General features: G+C 43.9%; 1 protein-coding gene across 1 annotated transcript in view; it reads right to left on the bottom strand.

Annotated features, from left to right (window-relative positions):
* Nucleotides 1–12,976, bottom strand: part of DDX31 (DEAD (Asp-Glu-Ala-Asp) box polypeptide 31) — a gene marked incomplete at its 5' end in the record, with an annotated part of 45,039 nt that overhangs the window by 11,524 nt on the left and 20,539 nt on the right. The window contains 2 exons of the mRNA XM_010186429.1: nucleotides 2,835–2,946; nucleotides 8,869–8,950. Coding sequence (XP_010184731.1) covers nucleotides 2,835–2,946; nucleotides 8,869–8,950 — 194 coding nt within the window. The remainder of the gene's footprint in view (nucleotides 1–2,834; nucleotides 2,947–8,868; nucleotides 8,951–12,976) is intronic.

The following is a 12,976-nucleotide window of genomic DNA, read 5'->3' on the forward strand; positions in this document are numbered from 1 at the left end:
AATTCCAGACAGACAGCGGCCAGATCCAGTCCTGAGTCAGAGCATGCAAAACCAGAGAGAGCTGCAAGACGCCAACCCAAAGCTGAACCGACAGCCCTGCCATACCAGCAGGTCGAAACAAGAGGGTAATGAGACACGAAAGTGAGACAGGAGACATAACCTGCTCACCATGCTCTCAGCTGGCAGCCAGTTCCCAGTGCTGGTCCCAGAGCGCAGCCTCAGCTGCACAGCTGGATAAACCAGTGGAGGCGTTCTGCCAACATACAGAGCATGTGGGAGCAGGAAGAAAGAATGCACCAAAACCACCATGGATTCAAGTATCGTGCCCCAGCAGTGGGCTCCTGTAACTCTGCTGTCCCCCTCGACACATGGGTGCTGAGGACAGAAAGGATGAGGTAAAATGTTCAACTATTGATTGCAAAATGGGGAAACGGAGGAAAAACCAAAGTCTGCTTCCTTACACTTTCTGTAACCCCAGTGGCATGAAGGATCAGTCTCCTGAGCTCTACCTGTCCCCACAGCTCCACAATTGAGTATCTGTCACTATGTGACCCTTTGGACCCTTCCTCCATTTCCCGAAAAGGGCTCCACACTTCACAAGATTCATCCTTCAGGTAGCAGGGCCCAGCCGTAGCCCTCCTCCACCCATCGCACCACTGATCAGTCAATCAAGTCTGAAGGGCAGCACCTTCGCTGAACCATTTGATTTGTGTTTGGAAAACACAGGACCAAGAAGCAGACGGGGTGAGCGGGCAGGGAGCCACTCGCCTTTTGAAAGTGGGCTGCAGTCAAAACACTGCTTATTAACATTGACTAGGTCAGAAAATGGGGAAAAAGAGAAAAAGAGAGAGAAACAAATGCATCTCTGGCACAGTTTCCAATTGATTGTCTGCCATGAAAGCAAAAGCCAGCTGCCATGTTAATTATTCATGATGCTTGGCGCAGAGGGGTGGAAGATCCGGTTTATGGAAGCCACTCAGCAGTGGAAAATTTGCATATGTAGATAGTGGAGTAGGAAAAAGAGGTGGAGTGCTCCTGCACAGGATAAATGGGATGCACAACATTTCAGTATTTCCTGATATTTTCTGTACTACTTCTCTGTGGCTAAAAACAGTTATCAGTGCTGAGGTCAGCAACAAGTGCGCGTGGGGTGTGTGTGACACAGAGAGAAACCACAGAGGCTTTCTAAGTGTGAGCAGAGCTATTCAGCTGTTCGCCCTGTCACAGTCATTTCAGGTTGGAAGTTTGCATGGGGTATAAGGAATCCCAAGGGAGCAACAAGCAGCTCACCCATGCAGAATCAAGGATTTGACTGTATTGGTCACACACTTTCCGACTGCGGACTTAGAAATGCAGCTATATAAGTAATTACACCAGCCAAGTAGCACAACACACCTGAAAATGGGTGCTCAAGCAAGCTGCTCGTGTAGCAGGACTCTAACACTTTCACTGTAAGAGAAAGGTATTTTGAAACACTGAGGAGAAAAAAATCACCATTGCAACAGTCTGGAGGCAGGGGTGAGAACCAGCACAGTGACATACAGCGGTGGAGAGCAGAGCAAAGAGTGAAGCGGTAGGATTTCAAATACTTTGCCCGTCAATGTGGCCAGGCATCATTAAAAGCACGCAGAATAATTTGGGGTAAGCAGGGAGTTACAGTACTATAATGAATAGTTATAGTATATAATGGTAAACAGAAGTGATGTAGACCATTAAAATTCATCTCATCAGGACCCCTCTTATCCAAACCTAAGTGGAAACGCTGCAGAACTGAAATCAACAGGACTTCTATGCAAGCTTAGGCAGCAGGATTTGACTCCAAGTGACAAATGTGAAAAAGAAAAAGATCAGAAAGAGGGAAATGTTCATTGAGGAGACTCAAAAAACAGGGAAAGGCTCTAGTCCTGTATACTGTGAGCAAGAGTGATTTAGTCTCTTGCATGAAGAGTTTGTATTTTGTGGACTTGTCTCAATATTAAATAACCAAATTCCAAGTAACTGTCAAGAACCCCTGGGGCCTGACTTCCCAAATTCCCTTTACAACAGTCATTCAGCTTTCAGGTGCACCCAGAACAGCCTTGCTGGGCAGCAGAACAGTACACAGGAGAGGGGTGCCTACATTGCACCACCTTTTCGGCTCTTCTCAGGAGATTGCTCAGAGTTTGTTTTCCTGCCACATACCCAGCAAGTTTCTAATCTTTCCCCCAGATTCACCTTCCTCTGGATTTTTCCAAACTGAGAAGCAAAAGGGAAGAGTTTCTTGTACTGCTTGGTGACAACTGCTGTGCATCCTGCTTGGCAAAGATGGGAGAGCAAATCTCAGATTCATATCTAGCTGCAATTATTATCAAGTCCATCCCAGTTTTCCTTCTTCCTGTCTTTTTGAGTAGTTGCCCTCCCTCTCACACAACAACCTCCAGACCGAGATCCTTGCCTGTTAAAAGCCACTCCCAAGACATCCTGCCTTACAGGCTTCAAATTCACTGCTGGTGTAAACTGAAAGCACTGAATGGGTGCTGTACCAGGGTGTGTTTAAATGGGTCACCCATGACCTTCCCAGCATCACACACAATCGCTCATGCGATTGGGTCAGAGCCCTCCAACGCGAATCCTATCAAGAGCCAAGATTAAACCTCATTTGCACGTAATATGGGAATGCAAGAAATTAACATTTAATATCATCACAAAGCCTTCTGGGCGCATCACAACCCTCTGCAGAGCCCAATGCTCCCAAAATGTTTCTTCTAGGCCTTTTTCCTGAAGCTTTCTCCGGGAAGAAAACCTTGGCAGCTTATATGAGCCTTCTGGAATAAAGGGAGACGCAGCGCACTGACCTTTCTTTGCCCACCGGACGGTCCCCTCGCTGGAGTGAACGTAATTTTCAAATTTCGTCTGCAAGACCGTGGCCCGCTCCCGGACTTCCTGAGGGTCTGTGCCACAGGATTTCTACAAGGGCGGTGGGAGGATTAGAGGAAAGAGAGAATTTGAGTCAGGAATAATGAAGCAGTTTACAATAGATTTAATAACAGTAAAATCACACAGTAACCACCCAGGGGCCAACAAAGGTAATCCTCTCAATATTACTAGAGGAAAAAAAATAAAGATGTTAAAGTCAAAGCAGCCAGTGAGCACTGTGTGGTGAGGAGAGCAAATCAGTTTTAATTCTGTGTTTTCAAACATCTATCACCTATCTTTTTCCTTCGCTTTTTTTTTTCATTTCAGATTTATCAGGGCAGATACCACCACTTATTTCCATTGGAGTTATTTGGAGTAACTCCTGCCAGACCCTACACTAACAGTTTTAGACTGATGCTGCAAGTTCCCCTGTGCAGTTCCCCAAAACACCTGGCCTGTTCTTGGCTCTTATGGCGCAGGAGGTCTCTGTTCAGCCCCAAGCTCCCAAGCACAGACCAAATTCGGTACCTGTGAATAAAGCCAACCAAATCAGCTTCTCACGACTGATGCCTACATGACGTTTTCTCACTGCCAGCTGTAACTGCCATCCCGTGGTTCCTCTAGAATACAACAAGCCCCTTGCACCAAAGGCACGGCAGAAGAAACTTCCTTAGAGCAAAAGGGCAATTTTGCACATGCTGAAGCTTTCCGAGGATCAGGCTGCAGGATGCAGTTCAGGAAATGGAAAGCCAACATTCCTGGGAGCAAGCTGTTCCTGGGAGGAGAAAGAAGTTGTCTGTCTCTCTCTAAAATACCCAGGCGAAGAGAGAAAATGTGGATGAGAAAACGAGAATTTTTGATGGAAATTTGACAGCAAAGCGCAAAGCCAAGCATCCATGGATGTGAACCTCTCCCAAGGAAGGACAACAGTTTTCAAAAGCTGCAGAAACCAGCATCCAAGTCCAAGAGTGCCAGATCCAAGGCAGTAACTTGATGTTGGTCAACCCCTCATCTGACCAGGGCTGACTGAAAACAAACATCCAGCTCCCGTGACTGTCCTCGGGCTGTGCCAAGGCAATGATCCCGTTGTTGCTCCCCAGCAGATTTGCATGCTAATGCTGCATAACCCTCCTTCCCTTGCAGCTGTGAGCATCACCTCTGCACTGCTGCTGGTCCAGGGAAACCACATCACTGACACTGTGAATCTTGGTGAGCCAGGAAGCCAGGAAACGCTGCTGGCAACCTACCCAAAATATTTTGCTGACCCAGATCTGCCACTCTATAGCCCAACAGCAAAAGACAGAGAGACCCCAAATGCAGTCCGAATTCCCTGCACTGGGTTATTCTTCAACAGAGCAGATATGGGGACTGAAGATCCTGCTCACTCGCTACCTGGACTGCCTGTCCACCTGCACCTCCAGCAAAGACAACGTGGGTAATTACAAGGCTTCATGAAGAGTCTCCCAGGTTTCTGGTCCCAGGTATCTGTCTCCCAATGCACTTCAGAGAGACTCACAGCACAGACGTCTTTTAGTTTGACTTAATGTGCACCTATTAATCAACTGAGAGAGTCTCCAGTCCAGGGGCCTCTGTAAAGCTTTAATAAACTACAAGTGGAGCTGCCTCCGTGAAGTGGACACTCATCGTTGTGACTAACAAGTTTCCATTGACGTGAAACATAAAACTTTCTCCCCCCGCCCGCTCCTCCTAGCCCCCATCACTTTTCTTTTGTTAAGCCTCCTGGCAGCACAAAGTGTCACCTTCCCAGCGTTTTTTAATATGAATGTGAAATTAGTGAGGTTTGCCCTTTCCCCTGGCGGACAGAATCCTCTGTTATTAAAAAGTAAAGCACTTTAATAATGAAAACTTTTTCTCTTTTTCCTGTGTTTTAACTGTTTAAAATTAATGAGAAGGGCATAACGGTTGTCAAAGCGATATTGAAAGCCGGGTAGCCAGGACCGAATAAGCACGAAAATCCCTCCAGAGTGTTAAATAAACAGTGCTTCAGCCCCCTCTGAATCCCTCTGTTGGTTATTGTATACATTCTGTAACAGCACTCAGAATAGATCTGAGCACTGGGGAGGCAGAAAGGTTTCAGAATTCCAATAAAGGCCTCAAATTAAAGACAGCCTGGTGCGAATTCCAGGAGAAAATTAAAGAGACCTCAAGCTTAAGTGACAGGTGACTTGCTTCTGTGTCACAACTGTCAGGGGATTTAGTGATAATATGGCAATATATTACAAAGGACTTTTCTTATTCCCCCCTTTAGGTTTCAAAATGAGGCATCTCTTCTTCCTGGTGCTCGGGGAAAGGAGAGAAAAAAAAAAGTAAGAGAAAAATGAGGGATAAAAAACTAGGTGCATAATTTCCAAAGTGTGAGGTCAGTCCAAAAGAAATAAATGGAAAAAAAAGCAAATGGCAGAAAACATAATGTACTCAGAAAACAGCTTCTCCCCTCCTCCCTTCTCCACCTTGTCTTTTATCCCCTTTAGCCCCTTGAGACAGATCTCATTTTAAAATTGCCCCCTAATGGGCATGAAAAAAAATAAATCGGTGTTTGATTCCTGCCTTCCAGGGAGGTTCATCTGAAAAAATAAATATACAATAATAATAAAAAATAAACTTAAATTTAAAACTGACTCAGAGCCAAACTGTGAAAATAAAACCTGCACGCCATGTGAGTGGCTGAGCAGCTGAAACAGAACAGTGCTACTGGAAGTGCACTGGAAGCCATCCCGTAAGCTTTACTCACACGAGCAAGCTTTAATCCTGCTCGTATCCTGGTTTGGATGAACAGGACAATTAATTTGAGGTCTTACACATTTTTCCAAGACCCAAAAGATAAAAGCCTGCCCTAGAGGTTTGCTTGATCTACTCTCCATCTAGACAAATTCGTTATATCTGTGAAGTAACAAAAATTGTTGAGAAACAGTGGGACAGGAGAACTTTTTCTACCTTGTGTTTGCTTCGAGTAGGTGTCTATAAGCTAGAAGAGAAATAAGCCTGGCTGCAATGTTATTTAACCGGTTCTAGACATCGGGGTACTCCTCCGAACACCAACTACACGAGGAAAAGACATCCTTATTTCTTGTAGAAGAAAGGAACTGCTGATTATAAAGACTGCAGCTTTTAGGTTTGAGAGGCTGGGATAAGTACCGAAAGCCTCTGATTTCATTAAGAGAATATGTTAATGGGAGAAGGGATTGAAACACAATAAAACCAGACTGAGGTAGAAGGGATTGAAACACAATAAAACCAGACTGAGGTAGAAAAAGTTCTTTCTTGAAACAGTAAAAAAAAAAAAAAAACAAACCCAACATAGGAAGGAAAAAAGCGCCAAAAAAGCCGGGCTGTAACATCTCCTGCTTCCATTATACTTCAAAACAAAATGAAGGATTTTGTTTTAATAACAACTTTTTACTAACCTCCACACACCTTCCCTAGAACTCACCAAGTCCCCCTGCCCCCCTCCATAAAAGTTGAAAGATCAAATTTATTCTCTTTGTAGGCAGGTGAACATTCACACACCCAGACATAGCCACATATATATTTTATATACCTAAATATAAAATATACATTTTACAGGCACTTCAGCTTGCTCCCTGGCTGCACACAGAAGCCCAAAAAATACATGTTCCAACGTGGTACTTATAATGGACTTCAGTTGAGGCAACGAGAACCGAAGAGCATTATAATGAGGTTCCTGTGTGCACAGCTATAATATATACATGACTCAATGCATGGAGAGCTGATGAGCAAAGCCAACACTCTCTCGAATGGCAACACCACAAATGGGCCAGGTTCCGCTCCTCATAACAAGTCCTCACTCACCCTCTGTCCTATGCAATGTCCCGCTGCAATCCCTGCTCATTGTGCCAGCTTTACAGCAAACTTGCAGAATTTAATGGAGATTAACCCTCCTGAAAACTCGAAACCAGGCCCCTGTGGCTCCTGAGAAAGCAGGATACTGCAGACCACTCACAGAGCCTCTGATGGGAATCAAATACTAAGCTATCAAACAGAATGAATTCTTGCTTGCATTTAATACATTTTGCAAGCAACTCCTGCAGACGCATATTTGATATTGACAGAACTACTGTAATTTCATTACCTTTAAATGATATAGTTCTTTTTGCCATAAAGAGAAACTCTATTTCTCAGTCTCAATCCCTTCAGATTCTGAAAACCTATACAAGCCTATCCAAACAGGTTAATTCTGTATTTACAAGTCCCTGCAGCAGATTCAGGCCATCCTACAGCCAGAGCAGATAAATTACAGCTCCAGTGAAGTCAATGGCAAAATCCCATTCGCTTTGATGGCAGAAGGAAGAGACAAATCCAATCCTGCCTTTGCCTGTAAGTGAAAGGAACCAGCTCCTTCCGTACACTTACAGCATCTGGCATGGCAGGGCATGCCCAGGCAGCACTGCTGAGTGAAAAACACAGTAACAGCTACTTTCAAATCGAGTTTGGGTTTTTATCTTTTTGAAGGAAAGGTAGAAAGACAAAAGAAGAGTATTTAGAATATTCTGTGCCTAGATGTGTAGAATATTTTGCAATCTGAAAGCATGGTAAAAAGCCCAATTTGGTCAGTCCTGGTAGCAAAAAATGCTTGTTAGCTTTTTATTGCTAGCCCAAAACCAAGGATATAAAGGCACTGAGATGCTTAGGTGAGAATTTTCAAAATGAATCAAGGATTTTGAACCTCCGCCAAGTGCTGCGCTCTGACATTCAATAACATTCAGCAGGCATTTTCTCCTGCCACTTTTCAAAAGCCAAATCATAATTTCCTAGAAAAAAACACGTTCTCTTTTTCTGCCCACTTTCCATGAAATAACACCTGTCCTCAAGCCCAGAGCAGATAATATTCTGTATAATAATCAGCAAATTTAAAGTGCAATTTATGCACAAACGTAGTTGTTGCAAAACCTCTCCAAAGGAAACCCAAAGTTACCCAGCTACAAGCACACTCAGGAGAAAAGGAAAGTATTTATACACAGAAGAACTATTTAAAATAATTGCTGCACTAACAAAGCACAACTACACTTTTACGTATTTGTTGAACGAGTTAAGAGGTCACATCCTAGGCATGTTCCAGACATTTAAAATACAAGCATTACAGGCCCATTTCAGTGAAAAACTGTGCAGTGGTGGGAAAGAGCTTTAAATAGAGCTGCAGCTCAGACAAGCCACAGATCTGGCTTTCTGGGAAACACAGAGCACAGAGGAAAACTGAACATCTTTCAAATGCACGTTTACCAAGAACGCCACAGTTCCTCACAGTCATCTGCAGGAAACGAGAAGGCTCATACATGGCATAACAGAAAGAACGGACAGGCAAAACAGCAACAAGAGGGAAAAAACCAAACCAACGAGCATGCTGCGTCATTGACTTCCATTCACAATGAGGGTTCTTAGAGGATTTAATTTGCCAGAATGCAGAAACGCCCGAGACATCAATTGCAAATGACCAAATTCTGTGAATTAGCAACTTGAAGGCAGACCCAAAGCTTGCTGGAGACAATGAGAAGATGCCTGTCAACCCAGTGAGCTTTGTTTTAGGCTCCAAATAAACACAGATAATAAAAAACCTCTACGTGACACATCACCACATACATTTCCCTCATTTCTTCAGAGAAGTTTTGCATAATTAGTGTTCTCCAACAGTATTTTTGTGCAGAAAAGCCAAGGAGAACAGAAACATCGTGGAGGAAAAACACTCAAAGCTTTTGCAGCCAGAAACTTACTGTTACAACAAAATTGCTGAAGATTTAGAAGCAACTACATTTTGAGGACAACACTTTAAAGATTGAACAACTGTGACATAAGGCAGTTCCATAATTATTGGCACTGCCTGATGTCATGGGTATAGCAACCCTTGTATTGTAAAGATGGAAGCTAAGGGAGGAACACTTACAATGTTTAACTGGTAAATGAAAATTGAAACTATCCCGAATCAGCAGAATAACTCACCTTGCTTCCAGCTCTGTGCAACTTGAAGCGATCATCTTTCATCAGGCTGGATAAAACCTTCTCCATCTTTACCTCTGAAACACTGAAGCAACAGAGACAAGAAGTTACCATTTCTCCTACTTTTTAAATACAGCGTGTAACCAGCCACGGGTAGGTAAGAGATTTACACATTCAACTTCAGAATGTATTCCTGAAATACATCAGGTCTTACCCCACATACTCACTCAGCAATCCTAAAAGTGTAACTACTGTAAAATCCCAACCCCAGCTGAACCGGTGCTTTCACTGGAACAGAACAGTCTCTTATCCACAATATTGTCACCATTACAAGTCACCACCACATCAGAGCACCAAAATAACTGCAGGTGGACTTTTGGTTCATTGAAAGTCTCCTTGGTTCTCAACCAGAGTCACTGATTAAATAAAAGCTTTAGGCCTTTAAATAGATTTCTGTTAGTTTCATAATTTTTTTTTCCTTGCACTGAGAAGCACCAACACAACTGGGAACACCTGGTTATGTGTAAAGAGACAGCTCCTTCCTCTCACAGTCACTCAGACTCAGATGGTAACAGGATCCCAAGGAACTTTTCCTATCAAACCAACTCTCCTACGGCTTCCTTCCCTCTGGTCACATCATCGCCTTCCCACAAGATCCTGTATCATTCTAACTTCTTGCTATGTTGCTTGAGTCAAAGCTCAGAGACACACTTCCTGATGGACACACTCACCCTCCAGTTCAGTCACAGCTTCAAAACCCACCTCTGACACCAAATACACGGTTTGATTTCCTGTCCCACGCTGAGACCTCACCTTCCCTCTCATTTGAGGTGTAAAACCAAAGCACAGCCCATTAGGGACCTCAGAGCATTTTTTTAAATACAGGAGGCTCAGTCAGCTGTCCCAGCCAGGCTTCACACTGGGCATTTACTTTCATTCTGTCGACTCGCATTCCTCCTGGAGATTCAACCAGATGATTTATTCTCCAGTCCTGCTTGCAAGACACTGCTGGGTACTGTTGTGGCCTAGATACTGCAAACGGTTACAAACCTGCTTCATTTTAAAGCGAGTGGTCCTACTTAGAGGCACATCTACATGAGACCAAGAATTCTTCATGCTCTTTAACGCTGTCTTGTGGGGCACACGCGCACCAGGAGTCAATACAGGAACAGCTGTGCAGCTCCAGACCATTAATATCACAGCTGCATCCAAACTGGGTCTCATTTCCAAGGGAATTACTCAAACGATAAAAGCTGAAGTTTATGGGCCCGAATTTTCAGCAGTGGGCAAAGGTCATCTCTAGGAAAGAGATTCTTTTCCTTTTAATACCAACATAAATAATAAATACTGCACAAAAGCCAATGAATTCATTTGGGGTTGCACCAGCCTAAGGAAGAGAGAAATCTTGGGGGCTCAACAGTTCTCAAGCTCCTGAATCTCAGATGGTCAGAAAGATGTGGCTTCTGAAAGGAAGCATTGCTATTTTCTTCAGTTTGTAAGGCATAAAAATAAACGATAACAAGAAGTATATCCCCCTTCTCTTCACTCAAAGGTCTCCAAACACCAGGTTAGGAGGAGTGGATGAATCCTTGCCATACTGTGCAACATGATACGTGGTCCTCACCTGTTCCCCAGTCCTTCCCAGTTAAAGCAACAAATACCTTTACTTTTGCAATCTGATTTTCAGCCTTGGCTGGCCCACCATCACAACATAAGGAAAAGAAAAGAGATGGTCCAAGGAAATAAGCATCCAGCCTGGAAAGTACAGGCCAGTGTGGCCATGAGATATCCTATATGGGAGACAAGCCCCATTGCTGTGCAGCTGGGACTCCCGACATAGCAGATTCCTCTGCAGAGGATGCAAGGAGAGAAAGGCGGGGGAGTGACGGGGGGGAAAAGGGAAATGGAGCATAAAAAGACAACTGAGGGTTTCTCTGTTTGTTTTTGAAAAGTATAACCGTAAATTAAAACATAAATGGCAACCACTTAAGCAAGAGAAAAGTCTACCTCCCCATCCCACCCCCCTCAAGGTTGCTTTGACACCACTATGAATGAAAACGTCAAACCTTTGACATTGATTTGTCGGAGATGTCACCCCCTCGCCGATGCTCCGCTCACATGGCGCGCTGCCAGCTCGCAGCCTAACAGATCCCTGAACTCGGTTCACAGCGGGGAGCACCGTGCGAGGGGGGGGAAGCACAACCGGAGAGAAGGGAGAGAAATGACTCGTGCCTTCACGGTGATGCGTTTTCCTTTATAAATTAGTTAGGCCACCGTTAGGAGATAAAGAAATTATCTGATAGCTGTCGAGGCAGGCGCTGCTAGATTGCAGCTGAAGGAACTAAAAGAGACATAAGGAAAAAAAAAGTGAACCTCGCTGACTTTCTTCTGCTTCTTGCCTCCTCCCTTTGAAGGAAAAGCTGTTCGTTATGCTTAGAGCAGAGACAGAACATTTTGGAGTCTAACCGTTGAAAAAAGAAAGAGGAAAAGCACAGGAAACATGAGCGTGCACGTGTGTGCACATATGAATTTACGGTTGGGTAGAGGAACAGCAACTTCGAGCCACACAACGACCGAAAAGAAAGTTGCAGAGAGAGGAATGCAGCTTTCTTGAGCCCCGACGGGAATTACTGATCTCAGCAGAGCCAAAGTGAGATCGTTTTGGCAAAGGCTAATGCTGCTTTTCCACAGTGGAAGCCAAGGAGAGGCTTCAGGTACCGGTGAAAATTAATTGCGAGCGATTTCCAATTTCAAAAGCAGTCATCCCTAATTCCGAAGTGGATTTTCATCCAGGAACAAAGCCACGTCTGCTCTCATTACTTCCGACTCTCGACATTTCTGGACTTACTCCCATGCATGCTGGGGTGGGTGGAGGGGCTTACGAAAAAACTCCAGGTCAGATCCTCATCTACTGCAAATCAGCATGGCACTGCTCATTTACACCAGCTGAAGGCTGTGGGGACCTGTCTCATGCTTTGTCTTCTTACAAATACATATTTTATGAAGTATTTACATTTCAATAAACCCAGCGGGAATTTCATTTAGAAAAGAAAAAAAAAACAAATTAAAAAAAAAAAATTCACAATGCACATTCATCCCCAACAAAAACCAAGAGATTGAAAAATTAAGCAAAGACTAAAAAATTGCGAACTCCAGTAACTTGTGCAGTCCAAGTCAAAAGCTACAAAGACTTAGGAGAAAGCAGCAAAAATTATCAGTGCTTAAGAGGACCGGTGACAGTCCAACACATGCTGTCTTTCGCCCTCGCACTGAATTAAATTGTCAGGATTATCACCATAATGCTCTGTTTATGAAGGGTAACGGCAATTTGTGCTGATGGCACTTGCTGCCTTTAGCTTCAAGCTGCCTTCCTGCATCTCCTCTGCAATTCATCAGCTCTTTTCTGTCCCGTTGCCCCTTCTCACACCATGCGCTACGATGCAGGAAGAGCAGAGGACACATGACTGCGAACAGGCCAAATCGCCCAGCCATGCCAATTAGACACTCACCCTCTTCCATCTGAAGACAGGGGTCAGGGAAGGCAAAATACACTCCTTTTTTGGCAAGCCCCTTATCTGCAAGGCAGCGCATTTTATGAAGAACATGAAACAAACAAACAAGAAAAGACAATCCCCAAAGTTGTTTGGCTATACTGATTTGAGAAGTGGAGGGGAAATAAATATTCACATAAACCTCCCTCTGCTCATTCAGCACAGTCTTCTACAGATTCCTGAAGAGCAGGGGGTGGCTCAACAACAGGTCTCCTTAGCAGATATAATTACCAGGGTGAGTGACACTGCTCCTTAAACTTGTTAAAAACCAACAAAATCGGATAAAAGCATTACATTTCAAATTAAATAGGGAGGGAAATTTCCCTCTCCTTCCTCTAACGCTTCCAAAATATTGTAAAATAGAAAATTAGAATTTTCCTCTTGGAGTTAAAAATTCACAATTATGTGGGATTTCACCTTTAAATGTCAGTGCTGTTTGTTACATGAAAAAAACCCTGTCAGCTTAGCCCTCCATGTCTTGCTGGTGTCTGCTTAATAGATAGTTACCTGGGATGATGGATGGCTCTTTGTTAGACCACTAAATGGCTCACAGCCTAGAA

The sequence above is a fragment of the Mesitornis unicolor genome, unplaced genomic scaffold (assembly GCF_000695765.1).
Source record: "Mesitornis unicolor isolate BGI_N332 unplaced genomic scaffold, ASM69576v1 scaffold27500, whole genome shotgun sequence".
Classification (NCBI taxonomy): Eukaryota; Metazoa; Chordata; class Aves; order Mesitornithiformes; family Mesitornithidae; genus Mesitornis; species Mesitornis unicolor.